The sequence below is a fragment of the Camarhynchus parvulus genome, chromosome 5 (assembly GCF_901933205.1).
Source record: "Camarhynchus parvulus chromosome 5, STF_HiC, whole genome shotgun sequence".
Lineage (NCBI taxonomy): Eukaryota > Metazoa > Chordata > Aves > Passeriformes > Thraupidae > Camarhynchus > Camarhynchus parvulus.
In genome coordinates this window covers 13,642,084-13,666,287 of record NC_044575.1, presented here as the reverse complement: position 1 = coordinate 13,666,287, position 24,204 = coordinate 13,642,084, and the positions used below count along the sequence as shown (strand labels likewise).

Below are 24,204 nucleotides of genomic sequence, written 5' to 3'. Positions count from 1 at the left end.
GGTGGGTGGAAGTAGAATTGCATGTGGAGACAAAGCCCTATTAAGAAAAACAAGGAGACAGAAATAAGTTTGTGGTTTATTTGGTGTTGTAGTTGGTACTACAGTTGGACAGTCACTGTCTTGTTGCACATAGAAACCTTAACATCTTTTAAACATGCTCTGGAGACAGAACTTACAACTAGACTGATATAGTACACAAAAATAAGGTTCTCTAAGAAAAAAATACCCACAAAAATTCCAAAGCAGTGTTAGGAAAATACACTTGGACCTATCAACAGTGAAATATTTAAGCGATTCAGCTGGCAGAAAAGGTTGGTCAATTGGCTTGACAATCCTTTAACTTCAAGAAATGTCTTTGGTTTCACATTGTGTAGCAATTACTCCTTATTCCTTTGAACCAACATGAAACAAGAGGAAAAGGCAAAGGGTTTTTTAGGCAGTGCTGCTTTGAATGCTGGATTTGTCATACCACTTCACTGAACAAGACTGACTAGGTAATCTAGCTCTGGCTAAGAACATGGGTGTCTGTGAACAGGGAAAACCCTAGATTAGTTTCCTAATGCTATCTTCAGGAAACTCCATTGTTCAGATTTGAGCTTTTTTTGTGTTCTAGTTGAGATAATACATTGAAAGATTTGACTGACTTGGAAAGTGCAACGTAAGACAAACCACTAAACCCGTTAAACTGCTAAGACCCAAAAACTGCTTGGGCAGGTTTAAAACTGTAGTTCCTTCTGGATTGCCCACAGTGTGTCTGCACTCTTCCTTAATTTGTCCTCTTCCTCAGGTTTTAGGATCATCTTTACTACATCAGTGATGCCATTACTGCCCAGTACACAAGGAACACTTAGGAAGACATCTTCTTTAATTCCATGCAAACCCTGAAAGGTACATAAGGATTGTTAGGCTGGAATTTATATATCTCTGTATATTTCATATAATATCTTATAAGGAAACCAAATTTAATTGAAATTAAACTAGAAAGCGATTGCTGTTTTTTAGAATTCCAGACATACTTAATTCTCAGTAAGACAAAAATTAGGAAAAAAGTGCTGCTCACCTTAACAATGGTAGAGATGGGGTGCACTCTTCTCAAATTCTTCATAATACTTTCAGCTAGGTCTCCCACAGAAAGGCCAATAGCCCAGGACGTGTACCCCTTCAGTTTGATCACCTCATAGGCACTGCAGAGACACAACACTCATTAAAGAACAAGCACCATCAACTGAACAGCTTTGAGTTTGTCAGAAAGGCTTTCGGAGGTCTCTGGATCAATTTGGAGGCATCAGAAGCTTGACTGATTTTCTGGCAGGACCACAATTAACTCAGCAGTGAATAATTCTATTTGCATTTTACACTAGTCCCCACAATTATACTGGAAGCCTAGAAGTTTAAGCTCTTCCCTAATTTAAAGCTTACTAATCATGAAAACTTAACTACATTACTCCTTAAAATATTATTTCATGTTCCATTATGTTTGCATCCTGACATTTGGGGCTGCTGAGGTATTCTAGATCTGGGTACTGCAGAACAGAGATTTTTCAGCCCTTCATGACTTGTTCTTGTGTTGAAATTTATTAAAAAGCCAGGCCAGTATTTACCTGTCCACGACCTGCTTATGGACTTCCTTCCAGTGTTCCTTGTCTCCATCAGTTCCCAAGTCTGGATGAAGAGCCTTCAGAGAGACGCCAGCAACGTTCACTCCACTCCAGACAGGCACTGAGAGTTGCACATAGATTAATTATCTCACAATATTCAGTCCTTCTCCAATTAGCAGTTAACATAAGATCTAGCTGGATTAATCCGCAACACATCATTATGATTTACCTATGATCTTACATATAGTATGACCTATGAGGCCAGCCTGAATTGCAGCCTTAGAACCTAGGAGCACATCAACACTTACACACGGTGTCACAAAGTTTGAATACACTTTTGTTAATGTGAAATACCTGGGCAATATGAACTGAAATGACAGTCACTGCATTTTGCAAAGTTTTCCCAAAGTAAGAATTGATTCCAAGTGCATTCTGGTGGGTGTCAGGAAGCAGACAGCACAGCTCTGGTGCTGCTTGGAAAAGTACAGGTTAAACAAGCAAAAAGTGCTTTCTCCTGTCCTCCAGACTTGCCTCTGCAATTCCTATATACAGTGATTAAGAGATGCCAGGAATGGCAGCTGAGTGACTGCCAGTAAGTCTGGTGCAGATCTTTGAGAGGCCCTTGCAGAGAACTTTATCCTCCTGCTGCTTCAGTTTGGGTTTTTTTGGGAGTTACGTGAACAATCTAGCCTAGAAATGTTTAGCCAGCTCAGGTTACAGTAACGACCTTTTCCAAGCACAGTCATTCAGGTCAAATATAGATCATCTAGGGTTACTCTGTGCAGCAAATGACCTAAATCAGAACTTGCATTTTTAAGGTGCTGCAGTGCAAAGGTTTTGCAGCAATGTTTTGCTGTAGCTTTTCAAGGTGTCCCTAGCAGACAGCATCAGGGAGTTCTGTGTAACAGCCAGCCCAATTTCACCCTTACCACTGGAATCTCCGTGCTCTCCAACGATCCAGCCGTGGCAGCTCAGCGGGTGGATGCCCAGCCTTTCTCCCATGAGGTGGCGGAAGCGGGCAGAGTCCAGATTGCAGCCACTCCCAATGACACGGTTTTTGGGGAAGCCACTGATCTTCCAGGCCACATAGGTCAAAATATCCACTGTGAGGAGAACAGGGGCATAACAAACACCACTCATGAGCAGACTGGTAATGAGGATGGTACCTTGCAGTCATCTGTAAGCATTTTACCCGCATGCTAGTTTCAGGAACAGAGCACAAAGCAGTGCCCATGGCCAGGCACTGCAGTGGGCTAACATAATGACTGTATAATATCACATAATGACTATTTTGAACAGTCTCTCAGCTCTGCCTTTATGCTATGCATGCTATCATCAGTGACCCTAGTGTGCTCAAGATCACTTGGTCTGAAAACCCAAGTTTATTTCTCAGAAGACCAAACTGCTGAGCCTGGAGAGGGAAGATGATATTTTTTGCTATACAGATACCACAGAATGGTTTGGGTTGAAAGGAACCCTAAAGATCATTTCATTCCAACCCACTGCCATGGGCAGGGACACCTTCCACTAGACCAGGTTGCTCAAAGCTCCATCCAACCTGGCCATGACCATTTCCAGGAATGGGGCGCTTCCCTGGGCCACCTGCTGCCGTGTCTCACCACCTTCATAATAAAGAATTTCTTCCTTATAGCTAACCTAGGTCTACCTCTTCTAGTTAAAGCAGTTGCCCCATGTCCTATCACCACATGTCCTTGTGCAAAGTCCACCTCTCTTTTAGGCCCCTTTAGGTACTGGAAGGTTCTCCAGGGTCTCCCCAGAGCCTTCTCTTGCCCAGCACAAGTGTTTTCTACAAGCCTGTGCACTAATGCCACCTTACTGAAGAAAGACTATTCTCTAAGCCAAATCCTCTTATGGCAGCACAAGACAAACCTGGGTTTGAGACAATAAGCAGCTTGCAGTCAGGACTGTATTTAACGACGTTGGGAATGATGAATTTGAAGATATTCACGTTGCGCTGGACCAGGTTAAGGCGGCTCTCTCCTTCTTGCTGCCGGGCACCAGCAGTGACAATGACCAGCTTGGAGTGTGCAGTCACACTGTAATCTGCAAACAAAAGGCTCTGTCAAACATGACCTCTACTACACGTGGTTCAGAACAGGAGTTCTCACTTCCTTTCTGAACTGGGATCTCAAATTCTCAAGTTTGAGTGTGCAGCAATTCCCTGGTAATTGTTACCCTAGACTTTGCCTCTATAGAAAATTAAATTTAATTTTAAGACAGGGGCTCTTGCCACAACATAGAGGCACGTTGCTGTTTTAACACACAGCTGCAGGCAGCCATGCTCCTTGCTTCTCAGCCACAAACGGGACTGGGGATAGCTGTTGGGATAGCATTCAGGGTAAGTGCTGTGTAGAAGAGGAAGAAGGCTCTGCCCTCATAACCTACTACCTGTAGGAGATGTAATTAAGGTATGAGCTGCTTAAGCCTTTGCCCTACTCAAGGCTGCCACTAAAAGTTATCAGAATTAAGCAGTAATGAGTTCAGGGGTTAATTGGTCATGAAATAAAGTTCTCTAAGGTGCACAGGTACTTAAGAAATCCATCTTTCTGTACTGAGTAGTGAACCCTGGAAGAAAATTCTTAGCTGGACTGGCCATAAGAAGGTGTATTTTAAAATGTCAGCTGAATACTATATCCATGAGCTTTCCCACCAACAATTAGGGTGACAAGCTGTCCTTGTGTGACCTGAAGTGGCTATCTCCATTTAGAAATAATGGGCACACGAGAGCCAACTACTTGCCTTTGCCAGAGACGATCTTTGGAGTTTTAAGGAAGAGGCTGCCATGCTGGAGATCCAGCATCTCTCCTCTGAGCTTGTCCTCCACAACATCAACAAGGGCAAGTTCATCAGCCAAGTCCTACAGGAGACCAAAAGCAGTGGTGAGTTTGCTGCCTCTTTCAGCAAACCATGAAGTTACAATTATTTTAAAAGCTACTTAAACAATTTGGTCATCTCTAACACTTCACTTCTTCCCAGAGTCCCTCAATTAGTCCCCAGGGATATCCACTTCCTTGAGTTCACTTTATACTTTTCATAACCACATTCTGTATGAAATAGGAGTACAATTAAGCAGGACAATAACAAAGAATAATTTAATAGTGATTCATATGCAACCTATTTGACCATCAAGAAAAGCAAGCCTGATGTTAACCACGGCATTTTCAGTATGATAAATGAAGGCAGAAGACAAGTCATTCAGAGTGTCAAGGACCAATTTTTCCAGACTACACTGCAAAGAATCATTCAATTGCTCTGCTCAAGACAAAATAATCCTCAGTCCTCAATCTTTTTGTATATTTAGAGTGTTAAGAGAATTCCTACTTAGAAGGAAGTCTGCCAGTCCCACAAAGGTAAATGCAGCTCTTAAAATGATACATAAAGGACATTCTGCCTGATCCTGAGGCAAACTTTATCTACAAGAACTGCAGCTATTTGTTCTCTGTCAATAGCTTGAAGACTTGCTTCATTTCAGGCCCAAAAAAGGATTGTATAACCAGAAGTTCATCTAATAAGGGTGACTACTTTTTTTGCCCCTCTTTTAGGTCTCAGGTTCTTCTGCTGCTTCCTCCCAAGCCTGACACTTACCTTCATGAGGATGCTGATGGCACAGGCCATTCCCACTGCACCCACACCAACCACGCTGATCTTATTTTCAGCATGGCTCTCCTGTTTGGCGAGAGTGTGGATGAGCTGATCCTTGAGAGACATGGTGCACTGCTGAAAGGAAAGAAACAGATCATTTCTCTAAGCTTTGGAGCTTTTACTGACACCAAAATTTATATCCAGCAAGATAGATTTTATTCCAGGATGATAAGAAAATGGATACAAAACACATGAATAAAATGTCTGGCAATATAGTCTGTATGCCACAAAATGATTGCAAAACTGAATTACTGGTGACAATCCTCTGTTCAAGCTCATCCTAGCTTTGCCTCAAGTACAGCCTGAGAGCCATTGATTATATTACATAGCTGGTGGCACTCCAGCAGCAGCAGAATGTTCTAAATGGCCATCCATATTACATTTAGGTACAGGAAGCCATTTTAGTACTTCTAAGCACAGCACAGTCTGGCACTCTCTGTTCTCTCACCCTGAAAAACTGGTATTCTGTGCCCTGAAGCCTTTCCAGAGCCCAAGTTGTGCAACACTTAGGCAAGCCCTTTTTTAGGGCAGCATGAGCCTCCAAGTCAACTTCATGAATTTGTTTAGAAGTGAAACTGCAGAGTTTTGAATTAAGATGGCTGGAGAGATGGCTGGAGTCTGGTGTTACCATCTCTCCCACCCTCACATTTTAGCTGCAGCTGCACAGCATCCTGGTTACTTGGGTTCTGAGAGCCAAGGGGGTGCAGAAATGGCACAACGATGACAAAGGATTGTGCATTCATCCCCATCTCTGCGTGGAAGCCACCACCACGCGTTCCCAGGAAATGGTGCTGCACTGGGAGCTGCGCTGGGAGCAGCCTGAAGAGCCCAGCAGCACAGACAGATGCAAGTACAGACACCGCATGACTCTCTAGTGATGAACAGGCAGCGACTCGTACAGAGCATGAGAAGCCGAGCAGAGCAACAGGTAAGGATTGCAAATTTTGGGGCTGAGGGGAGGGCCAGGAAGCCAGCAGGGCCCATATTTAGGAAAAACCAACCAAGCTACGTCAGTCTTCCTGTGCAGGAGCCTCCTGAAGCGTGGCCATGCAGCGCACTCTCCATGTGCCAAGTCCGCCCTAAGCACTATAAGCGCTTCAAGGCTGATCAGAGCCACCCACTCAAGCACGTCTCTTACACTTTTTTTTTTCTTTTATGAGTGCCATACACCTCAAAGAAACAAGTTAGGGGAGTGGTAGATGGTCCACTAACGCTGTATTTGAAACGCAGCCCTAAGCCCATCCTCAAGTCTCTTTGCGGGATCACTCCCTGGGGCCGCACGCACGATTACGGGAAGCAAGCTAATCCACGGAGGCTCAAAGGCGTGGAGAGAGGGACGATGGGGGGTTGTGAGTGGAAATCACGCCGGCTGGACTCCAGCCCAGGCCTATGCAGGTTCCACCACACACGGGGGGACTCAGCGGAGCAGGTGGCGTGGAGCGGACTTTGTCCATTTGTCACCGCCTGCTCCACCGCGTCCCCCGGAGGTTTGTGGGACCAGCATCCCCTGTGGGATCAGCACCGCCTGCGGGACCAGCCCCGCCTGCAATCCCCCTTCTCGCTCTCCCCCTGCTCCTGCACCCCCGGCTCCCGCACCCATCCCCACGGCACGGCGATCGCACCTACCGAGCGTCCTCACCCAAGCGCTGCTGTGACGGCGGAGCGGGGGAGGCGGCGGCCGCCGCCTTAAATACGGCCCGGGCGGCTGACGCGCGGCGGGCGGGCTGTGGCGGTGGGGACGTGCCCGCCGACACGTCGGGGTGGAGAGACGGAGAGGGAGGAGGGGGAAGGAGCAGTGGGAAGGAGATGGAGCGGAGAAGCGGAGGGGAGGGTGGAGGGAGGTGAGCGCAGGGGAGCTGGGGCGGGGCTGAGGGCTGTGCTATGCGTGCCCTCAGGACTCGTCTGAGGGCCCTTGTCTGGGGAGATTTCACTCTCTCTGCTGTTGGCCGGGATGAGTGAAAGCAAACGCTCCGGCTTTGCGGAGTTTGTGGGAATTCAAGGCATTCCTGCCTTTGTTTCCCGCCCGGGCAGTCCCAGCCCTGTGCTCCTCCTCAGGGGTTCATGGCGATAGTTCCGAATGGGGCCTCTTTTCGGGTGGCTGAAAACCAGCCTCTAATTTCCATCAAAATCAATAGACATTTGTGGTTTTTTGTTTACTTCCCCTTTCCGTGTAGTTACGTATCCGATTCCATCTCATTTGTTGTGCTAGGTTATATAAGCCAAACATTTTGAGCCCTGCACAGTCATACAAGCAGTTCCCTGGTCGTTGGGATGTATGTTCTGCGGCACTTGCTCAATTTAAATACTTTTAAAATGCTTTTTCTCCTGAGAGAGGCTGCTGCATGGAGTGTCAGACGGCGATGCCTCAAACACAGCACTAATGTTTTCCTGAAGCTAGTGGAAATTCCATGACTGGACTCACACTGGTCAGTTTCTGTCACACCATGCTGTCAGTTTCCTGTCACCCTGCGGCTGGTTGGTGAAGCCAAATCCTTCTCCCGTTCACTTATTTCTTTCTCGGACAAACAACAAAAAAGCAAAACCAATTTTCTTCCAACAGAAAGCAAAACCAATTTTTTAAAGTTTATTTCCTGAATGCCTGAAGTTTCAATTTTATACTACACTATTTTGTGGGTCATCCTACAAAACTGGATTTTAGTAAATCCACGCTTCCTTTTAACCCTTTGTTATTCATTGAATAAGATGTTTTTAGTTAGATTCCCCTTTGCAAGTTTTTCAGAAGAACTGCACGTACATCAAAATCACAGGCCCAAACTGCTCCCACCATGGCTTACTTCTTAGAACTTGCTGTTCTCTGGCCCTCTAGGAATGCCTTCAAGTAGGCAAATTTACTTAAAATCTTTTGGATTTGTGCACATCAGGGTTCTGGAATTGAGAATGTCTGGCTCCTCCAGCTGGAGCACAGCAAACTCAGTGAGTTTTGCTCACCATCTGTGAGTTGTGTTCATTTATTACCTTTTACTCACTTCTGCTTTCTCTTCCTTGTCTTAGACATTCTGTCTTTACCTCATGGATTATCATGTTCATCCTTACTGAAAATCAGGTAAGTATTAATTTAATCTTGCGTGAGTAGCTGTGTTACCTTTATTTTCTCATTCTTGTTTTTACAGTAATCTTTTTGGTTCCTTTTTTTCCCATTTATTTTAGTTGTGGTACCTTTACAATCTTTGACTTTCATTTCCTTTTGGGATTCTGACTCTAACTGATTTTTGGCCATATCTGTCCTCAGCTCCTAGGATGTGCTTGAGTTCCTTTTGAGGTGCTTATCTTGCTGTGGCATGCCTGGTCACACACCATCCCAGTGACAATTCCCTTCTGCTGGGGTGATCTGACAGCAATGGTAACCCAAAACCTCACCATTTATTTGACAGCCCATTGGCAAAATAACAAACAAAATTTCTAGAGAGAAAACATCTTGAAACATAGAATTTGCATAGATTTGCATGAAACAAGACAGAAAAATACAAAATTCTGCTTATTATAAAGACCAGCACTTCCAGCAAGGGAGATTAAATATACATATTGGTTGTTAAATATACATATTTATACATAAATATATATTTTGGTTGCACTAGATGTGCTCTGTTCCTTGCTGCTGGTGGAGGAAGGAGCAATGCCTGTGGGATGTGCCATGCCAGAGAAGACTGGTCACTAAGGGAGGGAAGTCTGGGTAGATGCTGAGCTTGCCCAAAGCCACATGAATGCAGGGTGAAAAGGAAACATAGTTCTGTCATTCTGCATTATTCTGGGCTCACTGAGCATCTTGTTCTCTCAGAAGCCTCAAGGATGGATTAGGGAGCTTAGGTCTGCATCCCAGGAATCTGTATTTACAGTGGCTCTATATGAATGGGACTGAACATCTCATCCAGGTTGGAATTACAGACATGTGGCAGGACAGAAAATAAACATTTGACAGGAATTAAGACCACTAAGAAATATTTTTGCCTGTAAAAACTTCTAAAGAGTTTAAATGCAAGATAGGAAGCTTCTATGACAATACTGGCTGAATAGAATAACTAGCATTTTAAAATGGGTAACTAATGTAAAGCAAGTGGTATTTTACTACTCACAGTGAGACCAAACTCCTCAGAGAAGACTATTGGTATTGTAAGCATCTTCTTAGGTTGTGGCTCAGACAAAATTAACTTAGACATGATTTTCAGGGTGTAAGTTCCAGTAACATCTTCACTTGCCTTCACTTGTGTTCGTGTTGCTTGTTCCTGAGAACAGAACCAAGAATGAATTGCTGTTATCTATAAGGCAGCAGGTTGTCCTTGTCTCTCTGGTGCCTGTTCAGATACCAGGGGTCCTACTTTTAGTAGAGCAGGGCAAAGAAAAACAACTGGGATGTTTCAAGACCATCCTGGTCCCAGTGTGTCCTCAGTGATGATGATAAGCAGATTAGAACCCTTTTTTTTAATTAAAAAATAGAGTCAGCTTTTAATATGCCAGTGCTCATTCACCTTTTAACTTATCTCAGTTGCAGAACTGAGAAGGCAGCTGCGATGGCCAAATTTTTCCTTTTATGTGGCCTTTGTGATCTTATTATCAGCAGTAGATGCTCGGGAGGAAAGCAGTCATCTGGCATGATTGACATTGATTTTCTGCCTCAGAGAGCTTCAATGAGAGAAGGCTCAGAACTGCACATACAGAACAGGGTGAGCAAATTACAGGCATTTTTCTTGCACTTGGAAGATGGAGGCCAGGTCTGTTTTGATTTCCTGTAAGTGATTGATTGTAGGGATGGGTTGACTTATCTCACATGTGTACATATTCTTCCTGCTCTTTCTCCACTGCTGCCTTTTATTGTGGTGGCAGGAGGTGGTGTTGATAGAGTGATGGGAATGCCAGAAATGTGACAGTGTCTCTCCAGGGAAGCTTGACCCTTCCTCAGCTTGCTTGCCCTCCTTTCATATTAGTTTTCACAGATTAAACATGAATAATAAAGCAATAGAAGTTGCTGAATGTAGAAACATTTATATTTTTATTCTAGGAGTTAGAAGCAGAGCCTTTCCACTGGCCTCAGGTGGCATTTGATCAGAATGTGAGTGATAATAGATGGAAACAAATGCCACATTCTTATTAAACAATGCGTTTGCCTTCAAACTACAAGATACCATTAGACCATTGTCACAAAAATAAAGTCCAGAGACAGTTAAACAAGGTGAGTTCAATGTGTACATTTTGCTATTTTCAGTAAAACATTAAATGTTTGTAAATTTCTCTCCATTTTGCTAGTATACAAGAGGTTTTACATGGTGACATGCTCTCTCCATTTGCTCAGGTCCTGGCTCATAACAGACTGAGTCAAATCTGATGGTGCTGCAGGGGTGAACAGGGACACCAAACCAGGACCTGCAGGTTTGCTGAGTGACCTACAGGTCACCTCAGTAACCCAAAGCTACTGGGGATGCTGACCAGTCCCGGAAAGGTCAGTGGCATTTCTACCTGAGACCTGAGGTTTAATTTGCCCTTAAAAATCCTAGGGGCTATTCCATTTATGATCAGTCCTTGCCTTTGCTCTGACATCATCAAGGGCTCTGCTTTCACATGCTGTCAGTGTGTGAGGGAACCTGGCACTACACATAGCTACATCATGTTCCAGTCCTGTCTTTCCCTTTAATTTATTCTGAGACCTGAACAATTTCCCCTAGCTTTAATGGCTTCATTTCTCTTTTGTAAAATGTGAAGGTGTTTTTGCCTACCAACCTGATGGTGATACTGCAGAGATTTGTTAATTATGAAACATTTTAGCTTTATAAAGCAGCATGAAATTGATGGATGGTATTTTCCTGATCTAGACAGGCCCAGACTCCAGAGTGGAACTTGACACCAAAAGTTCATAGAGCCAGATTTCTTGCATTATTCTTTGAAAGGCTTACCTTTCAGGGTAAGATACAGGAATTAGTTCATACTCCATAAAAATCTGTATCTTGTGTTGCTCCAGTTTGGTGAGTATAGCCACATCAAACCGTTTGAACTGAGAAAACTAAAAGCTGAAAGATGAGTTTCACCATGGCTTGCACTAGCAAGTATCTCTGCACAGAACTGATTAGCCAGGATCCATACACCTCTGGGTCCCTCCCATTGGCTGCTCCCATGCACATGTGAGGATGCTGGTGTTACAGAGATCCAGGGCTTTTGCTGCTTCATGCCCGGTTTCTCTGCACTGTCATTGTGGGGAAGGGGAGGGGCTAGCTGATGCAACTCACATTTCCTGATGTTTACGGCTCTGTGTCTCTGCAACCTATTTTTAAATGTGCAGGAGGGGAATAAATATGGAGAGCTGTGTAAGTAAGAGTCAATTTCTGGAACACCCAGACTTTCACAATGTTTTTTTGGTCAGTTGTGTGGTTTGATTGCAAACTACTTTCTAGCTGACATCTTTCAATACCCAGAACTGCCAGGTTACACCAGTTTTTCTTTTCCCCTTAAGAGGTTGGTTATGTTTGCAAGTACAGCTGCAGTGGATTATTAATTCAATATAAAGCTAAATCAAACTATATTTTTTTTGCAATGGCTTTTTAAATCAACACTCTAGGTAGCTGGACTAAGTAGAACACGTGATTTTGTCTTGTTTCTCTAAGGAAATTAATTTATTCATGAAAACATGAGTCACCATGCAAGATTCCAAGCCAAACCCATTCCCTTCATGCAACTCTGGAATCTTACTCATTTACTTCGGAACTGCAGGAAATGGGATGCTCTGATAAGTGACACGCACTTAACTACATAATATTGCCTCCCTTTTGGACAGAGGCACTTTTCCAGCATTTCTAACTTTATATATCTGGTTGATGCTCTGTGTGATAGCAGATTATGCATTCTCTCCCAACCAAAAATCAAAAAGTTTGTGTCCAAACTTTCATTTCTGTTAATCAGAACTCCAAGTTACATTGCTGGAAAGTCAGCCTCCTATGGGGGTGAAATTGCTGGGCCATACCAACCACTGCAGGAAGCTGAGAGCACTTCTCAGCATTACAGACACACAGACTTGGTACAGGAGCCTATGTAATAAATGATTATCCCTTCCTTGGAGGAGGAAGATGAAGTTTAACTTGCAGTTCAACAGATGCAGCAATAGAATGGAGATAGGCAACCAGGTGCTTTCATTTTGGTTCCCACACTTGGGCCACTCCTTAAAGAGCTGCAGCTGGACTGGCTGAGCCCAAGGGTAACAGTCCTGAGGGGTGATGTTGGCTTGTGTTGCAGACCTCAACTCTTCTGCTCTTCTCAGAGGGGAAAAACAACTTCACTGTTTCTGCACAAGGTATTCTTTTAAATATTTGGTTTTGTGGTGGTAGTGGTGGTTGTTGGTAGCTCTGTAGGTGGATTCAGAGTCCTTGGCAGAAGACATGACTATGATATGCAGGTACTGTCCTGAGAGATTACCAGGCAGAGTTTTAAATGAAATTTATATCCTGTGTGCTAACAGCAGAGCCCTGTTGTCATACGTATGTTCAAAGTATGGCTTGTCAGGAAGGGAAGAGTGATTTCTTCTCCTTTGCAGGAAAGAGTTGCTTTGTAGTCCAAATTTCCTTCCACGTGTTTTTAATTTTAAGTGCCCATGTCTCTTAATTGAAGCATGATATGTTGTACCGTGACTCAGTACCAAAGGTCTGAACTATGGCAGTGATTCCAAGGAAAAATAAAGATGGGGAGAGAGAGGTGCAGCCTCAGTTGCTATAGGGAAATGGTCTTTTGACCCAGCTTGATTATCTAGCTGTAGTGAGATCATGAATACGCTTCAGGCAGGTACCAAGCTGCACAGCTTTGCAGCACAGGCACTGTAAAGGCACACAGCAGAAATGGCTCATCAGCTAAAGAGGCATAATGAACCAGGGGGGTGAATGTGGTAAAGCAGAACAATTGCCAAATATGGTTCTTGACTTGGCACGCTGTGTTTTCCAAGAATATTACACAAATACCAAACCTTATCTCCATTGATTAATTCAGGGGTTTTATTTATACTCGAGTTTTAAATAGAAAATGAAAGGTTGCTGCTTGCCTATGGACTGCCAATTAATCGTTTTCACAATGCTGTGCTAAGTGTGGCATTTTTGACTTGTGTTCCCTCTGTGCCTGTATTTGGATGAAATTGCACAAATGTTTAGCAAACATTTGCAGGGCACGACCTCATTGTTTTGCAAACTGTGGTGAGCCTTGTTTAAGGGGGAGAATATTACCAAAGGGAGGAAGAGAGGAAGCATGACTTTTAGCTCCTGTGGAGAAATCCTGGTGCTTACAGAGCCTTGCGGTTCTCTAAGTTGGGCCCTATAGTAAAAGGAGCAGCATGCCTGTGTCCTAAGTGCAAAGTACAAGCATTTCTCATTGGCCACCTCAACCCTGTGTTGTTTTTCTCATGGCTCTATACAAAATCAGTTTTATCCCTAAACCTTATGCAGTTCTGGCCTTAAGAGGCAGTATCTCAGTTCAGGAGCGCTTTAAAAGATGCTATGTGATGAAAATGTGAGATGCTGGGAGACAGTATCATGTGTTCTCTTGTGTGTGTGTGCACAGAGCTGGATTTCTGGAGGCTGAGTCTCCTGAACAGTTCACTCCCCATATATTCTCCACATCTTTTCTGCTAGTTGTACAGCATTTCTGCTTTATGCATCCTGTAGGCTGTGTGTTTGTGTGATATTTAATGCTGTGATGTCAGAAGGGAAAGGATAGCTGCATGCTTTGTCTTTTGCTCACTGTGTGAGGGCAAACAGTGTCTGGAGTGGCAACAGAGCTGTGCAGTCCCCTGTGTCAGCATTAACTCCCTGCTTCATGAGGAGCCTTGGGCAGCTGCTGGGGCAGTGGGGCTCACCCAACACTTTGCTCTTGGCCTCTGGACTGAAATGTTTGCAGTCTGGGCAGTGCCAGTTTGCAAAAATGTCAGCATTAGACTTTGAGAGACACAGGACAGTCAAGAGGCCAGGTTTCTGGCTGCTGGGGTGTGATGTGGTGTATTTATGTGCTCTGACAGATGGAACCAGGACTGTTGCTTTCTTTATGGAATATTATTCTGTGCCTGTGTTTGGCTGCTAACCCAGTGTTCCTCATTTTTGAATCTCATAAACTCTTTGGGGGTGCATATTTTGAAAAGAAATCTGTTTCAATCTGAAACTTTTGGAGCTGCTTCTTCTCTGGGTTTGGACTTGAAAAGTGAAGTCAGTTAAAGGCTGTGGTACTCAATAACTTTTGGAAAATTCTGGATTAAAGATATGTCCTTAGTGTTCTGTTTGTATGTCTAGGTGTAATGTTGAGCATGCATTCTTTGGGTAATAACCTTAGGCTTGCAGTCCCTTTTAAAATGTGCTCCTTTGCAAACAACATTTGGAGTCAGTAGTGTGTTAGGTTATGGAGAGAATGAAAATGTTTTAAAAAAATAATCTCTGCAATGTTTCATATTTACTAGGCAGAAGTTACTGAGGGGCAGTTAGTATGGTACATGAAGCCTCTAAGAGTTCTTAGGCATATAAGAGCAGCCAAAAATAGCTCCTTGGAAGGTCAGGGAAGGCATCTTTTCTGCGTGTGGGTAGCTTTACTTTTCCATCCTGAAACATCTATATGCCTTAAGGAAAGCAAGAAAGAAGGGATGGAAAGAAAGTAGAACATCAGAATAGGCTTGGAGGACAGCCAGAGCCTGTGTCATATGTTCCTATGTTCATGGGGCACTGCCAGCTTTGGACATGAATTGGAGAAAGCCTGCATTAAGTTCTAAACCATGTTTCAGAGACGGAGTGGCCAAATAAAGGCTGGATTCAGTCTATTCCATGGGTGAACAGCAGCAAGAGGGATCCTTACGTTTTAAAGTGGAGCCATAGGCTCACATCCAAGTGATTTTAAGCTTCTGACTGACCCTGGAGCCTGAAAGAAATTTCAGCTTGTCAGACTGAGTGTTCTCTTTGGTCTGATGTCTGCATGCTGAGACAGAGTTTACGAGAAGCTTTTATAGCAAATCCCAAAGTTGGAGTCACTGCAGAACACGTTAATTATTGAATAGGTGAGGGCTAATGGGAGAGGGAAAGGCTCTGTCGTGCTCTGGGTATTAATCTCCTCCCCCGCCCCTTCCTGCCCAAATCCTGCTGTTAATCAGGTTATGTTTGCCCTATTTCTCCTGGGGAGCATGCAGAATGCAGTGTTGCTACAAATGGAGGAAGGGAAGGGAAAGAGGAGAAGGGCATGCAGGAAGCAAGTGGGGGTAGAGAATGCTTCAGAAATGGAAGCCTCACTCTGACAGGGTTCCCAAGCACCCAGCAGGATGCCTTCAGGTGTGGCATGTCTCTGTGCCCTGTCACACTTGCTGACATGCATGGTCTCACATCCCAGGCCATGTGCCAAAGGACAGTGAAGGGGAACCTGCCTGCCTGTGCCCATCCTGGAGGTGCTGGCAGTCTCTGCGGCCAACAGCTCCCTTCCCCACCACCCACCCACAGCCCGTTCCAGCTGAGAGCCCCTGGGAGGGGGAAGCTGATGTCCCTGAGGAGGAGTAGCTGATGTTCCTGTGGAGCTCAGGCTGCCTGCCATTAGCCTGAAGTGCAGGTGGTTAATCCTGGGGAGGCAGAGTGTGCTGCATGCTTCTGGGCTGTCACACAGCCTTTCATTCTGGCTGCACTCATCCCCTTGGGCATGTGGCTGCAAGCCACAAGAAAACAGCACAGATGGACCCACCGAAGTAAAATGCAGCTATGATAAGCAGGGAGCCAGCACAGACACAGAGGGCACTGCTGACCTCTCTCCTAGTGAATCTAATTTTCCCCTTAGTCTGGAAGTCTTGGAGTTTAGCTGTGAGTGTGCTATGATGAGGGTGGTTCTCTATGTGGGTCTGTGCCTCAGAAATGCTCTTATCTGCTCTCCTGACTGGGAGACTGTGGTCCAAAGCTCTTCTGTGCCCAGTGTCAAAACCCAAAACTTGCAGCTGAAACTGTTCCAAGAATGTGCAAAATTGCTTATTCTGAAGCCTGGGTCTGTTTAGTCTTAGGAGAACCAGGTAAATCTTGATGGAAGAATTGCATGCAGTGACTTGAGTGATTTTGGGACTGTGGCAGACAATTCAGAAGGATGTAGAGCTGCAGGTCAGTATGTGCATTTTGTGTCTTGAGGTGAATTTATCTAAAAGCTCAAAGCCAAGCCTTTCTAGACCAAATTACAAAGCTTCAGGGAGTTTATATGTAACCCTCTGGTCCTGGCTCAGGATCAACTATCAGACCATGCTTGCCACCACTTGCAGACCACTTGTGCCAGGAAGTGCCAAGCCATACAGACATTGCCTAATTCAATTTTGATAAGAAAACATGTGCTAATGTCTTTACAAACAGTTTGATGGATGAGGGTATGGGTGTTGATGTCTTTGAAATGAGTTTTAATGTCTCTACCAACTTGAAGCCTTTGTTACAGACAGAAGTAGACAAATGGGTCTGCACAAGCCTGAGTTTCTGATTTTTGAGGGAAAATGGCAGGTTCAAGGGGGAGATACATGGTAGGCAGCTTGGGAAGGCCATACCTCCCTAGTGCCTCAGCCAGCGGGGAAAGGAAGAGGGCAACGTGCAGCTGGGAGTTTAGGATAAAAGGAGTCTGTGTCCTCCAGAACCTTGTGAGAGAAACCCCATGGGAATATGCCCCAGTGGGCACTCTATCCTTTCATTGGGATGAAGTCACAGGACTCCTCTGTCTCCTTTATGGACACTGACTTTTCATAGTGTGATTTTTCCACGGTTTTGTGTTCCGCTTCTTTGCTTGGATCAGGGCGCACTGTTTCTTTGAGAGACATGGGTTATTAGAGGAGGTTTTTATCACCTCTCCTTGCTCACAGCATGTATCAGTAACATTTCTGTAGCTCTAAACCAGGTGAGTGCTCTAAGGCATTCTTCCCAAAGCATAAACATTGGCAGGTGCAAACCTGAGCCAGTAAATGCTGAAGCTGTGCCATGTTCTCATGATTCCACATGCTCCCCAGCACAGAGCAGCACCAACTGGGTGGCCACAGACCCTGCAAGAATGAAGGCAGGCAGGAAATGAACGTCCAGACACCATTCCTTGGCAGCAAAGGGCTGTGCTGAAAGGAAGGCACAGCAGCCCTGGGCTGTGGCAGGGACACAGGTGCCTCCAAGCCGTGCAGGGATCCCAGCAGCCGTGTTGCCGTGGCACAGTGCCTCTGGAAGCATGTGCTGGGCTCTCATTGATGCCTCAATGGCCGTGGGCTGGTTGCACACTGCTGCAGAACCAGCCACCAGCTCTGGTGGCTTTGCTGTGCTCGGGCATCCTCTGTGCATCCTTTTCCCAGCTCTGTGGAGAAGCTGGAGTGCGGTGCTGCAGGCTGGTTTCACTGCAGCGGGCGTTCCCGCGGCATCCCCGGCCCGCGGGAGCCGCACGGAGCGAGGGGAAAGTGCTGATCCACCCTGAGCGGCTTTGGGCGGATCGGCAGCGGGCAGGAGCTGCCCCTGCAGCCTGTGCGTGGGAGGGCTGCTGGAGCAGATGGTTGGCATTCCCAGAGTGCGGGGCTGGCCGGCTCCGGGGAGATGCTGGCTGTGTGCAGGCAGGAGGAGGATGCGCACAGCGTGGCAGCCTGCAGGCTCACCTGAACACACAGGAGGCTGTGCTGGAACTGGCTGAATTACAGCATGATCCAAAGAGCATATCTCATGTATTTTCTAGGCTTTTTCTACTTCTCTTCGATACTGACAGGTAAAAGGCTGTCAGTTGAACAAATATATACCTAAATCTCCTTTTTTCCCCCCTACCTCCCCCACTAGGCTCCCAGAATTACATGACTTCTTTAAAAAATCAGAATTTACCATCTGGTGTGCTTCTAATTGCCTTTCTGTCTTCTAAAACCTGACTTTCTGCTTCCAAGAATCTTTTTTATAAGTAGGGAACTCTTTGTTCACCAAGTCTCAGGACTCTAGAAAGCGGAGCTGTAAGGGAAGCTGCAGCAGTGGCTTAGCCATGGTAGCACTGAAAGGAAGCAGAGAGGAAAAAACCTGCCCTGAGAGGGTGAGCCAGGAGGCAGGGCTGGAACAGTGGCCCAATTGTTTGACTTGTGCTGGAGCCCATGGATGTGGCTGCATGTCCCAGGGAGCAGCGTGTTACAAGTACATAGGTCATGATGTGCACACCAATCAAATCACCAGGTAATTGCTTAATAGAGCTGTGCAAGTAGTGGAGGTTGTGAAATAGGTTTAATGAAAAGAAATATCGACTCCCTAAATTTCAAAGCTCTGCTCGTATGATCTGGTTTTAGGAGAGAAAGAAATAGGAAGTTTAGAGATGAAGAAATCCTTATCTTGCTGATAGTGAATTTTGATAGGGGCTGTGACTGTACTCATTTCTGTTTCTGAACAGTGAAGTTTTTAACCACTTAAAATTCTAGGTATCTAATGCATTGAAGGTCTGATTTTGCAGAAAATACTGGTACAAAACATCCATTAAAGTCAGGGCACTAAAAAAATACATAAATCTTTAGGACCATTGATACAATAGCAGGGGATGAATTTGGTCCACAGATCTAAAATTTCTCATCATTGCCATGCTGTTCTGCTGAACACATGACATGGAATTTAGAGAGTGTGGAATAAAATGTTAGGATTTTAAAATGTAACATATTAATATGTCAGTTCTTATGTGCAGTTTCATGTATCCTGCAGAAATCAAGTTCTTGGCATTTGGATACTTCATGTCTGGACAGTGCTTCCTTTAAATACAGCCTTTTTAAGCTGTGGCACAGTTTCTCTGAAGCTTATTGTCCCCAGATTGACCTAATCTGTCTGGAAACCTAAAGCAGAGTGATAAGCTCTTTATTTCATATTAAATCTTGAATGTGGGTGTGTGATCAAGTTGGTAGATGCTTAAAATTGGCCAATGTATTAAATAGTTTGTTGCATTTCTAGTACTTATGATTGTACTTATAAAGGTTGCCTCCTGTGATAAAGCACATTTGAGAAACTTTTTGTGTCAAGTAGAAACAAGTTTCTTTTCCTATGATTTCTGCCCTTTTGAGGGAGGGTATAACATCTAGCTTCTCTGAAATGAGTATAATCACTGCCATCTCCTTCTGACAAAGAAATACAAAAAATAAAACGTGTTTCCCAGCAAGTATTGATAGCCTGCCCAAGTTACCTGAAAATGCCTCTAATCTCAACCTTATAACTGGACTAAAGATGTCATTAAAGGCCTGCTGTAAAAATAATTGTGCAAGGCCTTTAATATGAAAATTAGTTTGACCTTTGTGCTGGTCCCGTTTCCTCACTTTATGTAATTTGCCATTATTACATGCAAGTAATGGGGAGGAAAAAACCAACATACCCAAAAGTAAGGTCAGCCACTGGACTCTGGACTGCTTTATGTAGTATTTCCACAGATGGAAAAAATACTTCAGGGTTAAAGATTTGCCTTTGCAATCCTTCTGTAAACTGTCTGCACCTAAAAAGAGCCTGAGGGCTGGCCTGGGTGATGCTTTTGTTCATGTAGCTGTGGCACTTCCACCAGGGCTCCTTCCGTGGTCAACCAAGAGAAGTCATTCCATGGATTCTTCCTTGAGAAGAGCTGAAATTGGTTTCTCTCCCCCTTAGATGGGTTTTCAGCCACTGTCATTTGGAGACCCTTGGAGATGTGTGTGTGTGGATCCTTGCACACAGAAGACAAGCTTTTTTGACCTGAGAATGTTTGCACATCTCTTGCAATTAACCTGTGGACCCTCAGCAGCCTCAGAATGACTCTGATGCAATCCATGCTTTTGTCTTCCCTTAGAGTGAAGAAGAGCCCAGCTTTGAGCTGAAGTTGGCCCTTGTCAGTATCCTTTCTACTTCTCATCCACTCAGTCTGCTTCTAGGTGTTCTTATATATTGTCAGTTAGGAAAAATTCAAACAAAATAGACAATTCCTCTGGGACATCTTGCTGAAAAACAAACCTCCGTCTGTGACCTAGATCCAGTGAAGTTTTGAATTATTTAGATCACGTCTTGCAGATGATGCAGGAAACTTGGGTTTGGGAGAATGGTCTTTTAGGTTGAATTAGGTAATGGTCTTTTCTTTAGAACATTCGATGCTGACTAGCGTTAGCTGAAGGGCTTTCACCACTGCTACTGACTTTTTGATTACATAAACATTCCTAACAGCTGATGGTAACCTTGGGAAACAACAGATCCTAAATGTTGTCCCCGATCAGTTCTTTTCCCTCATGCAGTTGTTTGGCAGATGCCGATTCCAAAGCAGCTGTACAGGCTGTGTGTGCAGCTGCCAAGGTTTGGGCCCTGTGCTGCCCAGCTGCACTTCTGCCAAGCAGTGTCAGCAGGGATGGCCCAGGGTTGGATTTTTAAAGTTCCAGTAAGAATTTTAATCCTGCTGCATCTGGTGGGAGTTAGATGCACAAATACTTGCTTATAAATTGTACCAGGTAGGTGGGGAAGCTGCAGACAGAGCCTGGGGCTCTGGCTCACGGTGCTGCTCTCTGAGGATGCCATATGGCTCATGCTGTGCCAGGATCTGTGGTGCTCCTGCAAGGCACACACTGCTGCAGCAGGGCAGTTCACCCAGCCCTTTAAAAGTGACAGAGCTATCACCCTGTCAGTCAGCTGAAAGTGAGTAACATGAACTACTTATCTGATTTATTAGTGTGAGTTAGTGCAGCTAGACCGGTGCTTCCTGGTGCAGGTGTAAGAAGAAGTTTGGGCAGGAACTTGCCCTGCTGCTGCAGGGAACAGAAAACAGAAATGTGATAGAGCTGTGAAGCCTTGGAGTTTGGAGCCTGGCTTTTGAAATTAACCTTTAAGTGAATCAAAGCCATTTCTTGGTCTAGCAGCAGTGCCTTGGCAGTGAGATTTGCATGGAACAGTGGGCAGCTGTGTCTGCATTAACAACCTGTGTGCCTTAAAGGGGGCTGGATATTGAGCAAACAGTTGATAGTAAGGACCTGACATCCTCTTTGTATGTGTGCTTGGGGTTTTACTTCTGGCAAACTCTGGTCTTGTCCTGGGGACTGACACCCGCTGCTGACTGGAGTTCACCTCTGGTTTAGTTTTAGACCAGGGAAACCTGCAGTGCTTGCAGACTGCCTCGTCATCTGAACCAAAGCTCGGTAACCGCGGCCACTCGGGAGATTTTGCTTTAAGAGTTTGTCTGTGATGTGATTAAAATGCAAATGCAGCCTGTGCCCAGGAGCTCCGAGCTGTGTTGTGTAACACAGCAGTGTGTGCTGTAGGGCTGTCTAATTATAGCATCAGATTCTGATGGTGGAGAGCTCGATATTTATCACTCAAAAGGGGATGTGGGTGATGTTTGGGGGGCAGTAATACTGGAATAGTGCCACGAGCTGAGGCAGCAGCGCAGGCGCCGGAGCAGGAGGGTGCCTCTCTCCCTCCCTCCCTCCCTCGCAGGCTGTCTGCAGCCTGGCAGCCGTGGCTCCGGCTGGCACCGGGCATCGCCGGCTGCGCAGGAAGTGGAGCTGTGTTGCATAAAGGGAAGCCACGGCTGTGAGTCAGGGCTGCAAGGGAGAGGCGTTCTTGCAGGGAAGGAAATGTCAGAGTTCGAATGGAGGGGTTCTGGGCAGGGCTGTGCTGTGCCCTGTAGGATTTAATAGGAGTCTGACTAGGGCAGAAACAAAACTGCTTTCTGCTCCTCTTTCTGAGCTTTTTCTCACTCATGTCTGTGGGTTTTCCTGTGGTGGAAAAAGCATTGGGTAGTTCTAGACATGAGCTGTCATACTCCTCCTTTCCCAGGAGGTGCAGGTTAGCCATGGACTGAACCAAGCTGGCAGAAAATCAGCCACTGGATTGAAAAGTGCAGCTTCTCTATCTGCTACTTCTTCCAGCACAGGGTCTCCTGGGCACGGTTGGGTTTACAGCTGTTGACACTGACACATTGAACCCTTCTGTGGACAAAGATCTCTTGGAGCAAAAGGATGAGGTAGAGCCCTCATGCCTGCTGGCAGGAACCTGGTTCTGGCTGCCTGATGCCAGCTGTGTCTGGAGGAGAGCACTGAGCCAAGTCCAAAATGATAAGAGGCTGCAGAAGGTGCTTTTCTGTGTCCCAGTGCACACACAGCCCCAGGAGTGGAGGCTGTGTTTGTGAGTGTCTGTGACAGCTCCAGCTGCCCCCAGGCAGGGTCTGTGTGCCAGGTCAGCGTTGCTCACCCTTCCCTGCTGTCTCCCTAGGAATCTGCTATTTCTGAGTGTAGAACAGAGCTCCACAGGCCTGTGGCATTCTCTGTGTGGGTACAGGGCACAGCTGCAGGGCACAGGAGCCTGATTCACACTAGGAATCAGGCTGGGATGTGGTCTAACTTCCCCAGAAGCAGCTTTCCACACAGAGATTTCTTCTGGCTGGTCTCCAAGGGTACTGAAGGAGTCACTGACCCCCATGGAGACTGGCCTCTGCTTCCATCTCAGGTGGCAGTAATACTTGCTCTTTCTCCTGTGTCTCCAGATACAGAGTCTGGGGATTGGCAGTACTTTTTCCCAGCTCTCATCCAGCTTGGACATGACAGGGAGCTCTCAGGGAGGGGTTCAGAGCATGTCTGTGGCCTTGAAACCAGGCTGCCCACACTAAACAGGGCCGGGGGGTTAGGGATAAAGGCTGGGCTCTGCCAGCCATGCTGCCCTGGGTGAGGAGGGGAGCAGAGGGTATACAAAGCAGCCATTTCCCTGAGAGTGAGATGTCCCTACCTAGCTGTCTGTCATGATGCTTATCTGAGCAGGTGCTGGCAATGGCTAGCGCCACTGAATTTGGGGCTGGTATGGAAATGGACACTGCTTTTTTGGGGGTTGGTTTCTCTTCTGCCCCCTCATGTGCTTTGATATGAAGGTATGTGGCACAGAGTCAGTTTGTTAGTGGTATGGCTGGGGAATGAGGTTCAAAGCTGCTCTCATCAGTCTCCTCTCATGAGAGAGTGATCAGCACTGATGAAATTTTGTTTTCCAGATGGGAATGCTTGGGCCTGGCTGAGATCTGGGGTCATCCCCTTTTCTAGAACTAAGAAGATTGCCAGTCTTGTCATGTGAAGTCTAGAAGTTGTGGTGTGAAGGGCTTCCTGGAAGGGAGTCTGTTGAGGAGGGCTTTCCTGCCTCCCTGGGGAAAAATTAATCTTAAATCCCTGGTTAGAGGTCCTGAATACTTTAGCTGAGTAGGACCTTGCTTAAGGACTGGATCACAGCTCTGACACTGGTTCTGGTTTACCAAAGTGTAAAGTAGTGGTTATCACCTGAGAATGGTAATCACAAACCCAAATGGTAACCCCTGTGTTTGTCTTTGGGCTGTTATGTGTGTTTGCTTTTGTTAAGGCAAGGTGAGGAGCCGTGCCCAGGGGAGTGGCAAGCCATGGAGAAAGGTGGTTCCACTGCTGCAGCACCCAGGATCCTCATCCAAGACTGAGGTCCCTAAAGAAACATTCCACTGCCTGCTATAAAACAGCACAAACCAGTTTGGGAGCTCTGCCTGAGGGGTGAGGGAGGCAGAAGTAGTGAGGGTGCAATTTCCTGAGCTCTGCAGGGCTGCAGGGCAAAAGGAAACATTCTGGTTTTGGTGACATAATGTCTCTGTACAGAGAGACGTCTCCCCCTGTCCCATGCCACGCTGAAGTATTTTGCACAGTGATATGCTTCACGTGGTCTGGTTTTGCAGAACAGGTTGGTTGGTGCTTACCAGCAGAGATGGCTGCTGCCTGCTTCTGGCCCAGCAGTCTTTGTCCTGCTGAGTCACACCTGGCAGGGCAAGGTGTTGATGCCAGCCTTGCTCTGCGTCCCCTGCTGATGCTGCTGGTTCCCTTCGTGATCAGCTCGTGATCGGAGCGGAGGGAGCCGTGCCCAGGCTCAGGGATTGTCACTTAGGGACCACGTGGCTTTACAACTCTGCATTTATTTCCTTAATGTGCTATCTGCAGCTGGACAAAGGTAGAAATGGGGGGAGTGCTTACAGGGAAGTGCCTGTCGTGGAGCTGTCA

At 45.8% G+C, this 24,204-nt stretch overlaps 1 protein-coding gene across 2 annotated transcripts; it reads right to left on the bottom strand.

The window, feature by feature from the left end:
* Nucleotides 1-63: 63 nt before the first annotated feature.
* On the bottom strand, nucleotides 64-7,044 carry LOC115903867 (L-lactate dehydrogenase A chain). Of its 2 annotated transcripts, none has more exons than XM_030948686.1 (8): nucleotides 6,888-7,044; nucleotides 5,205-5,336; nucleotides 4,359-4,476; nucleotides 3,489-3,662; nucleotides 2,528-2,701; nucleotides 1,602-1,719; nucleotides 1,061-1,184; nucleotides 64-881 (listed from the first exon to the last, which is right to left on the bottom strand). In XM_030948686.1, exons 2-8 carry the CDS (start codon nucleotides 5,325-5,327, stop codon nucleotides 717-719), a joined length of 996 nt encoding a protein of 331 aa, XP_030804546.1. In that variant the 5' UTR covers nucleotides 5,328-5,336; nucleotides 6,888-7,044; the 3' UTR covers nucleotides 64-716. The 2 variants fall into 2 exon arrangements, with proteins under 2 accessions (XP_030804546.1, XP_030804547.1); XM_030948687.1 differs by having other exon boundaries at nucleotides 5,205-5,333; nucleotides 6,888-7,038.
* Nucleotides 7,045-24,204: the final 17,160 nt, after the last annotated feature.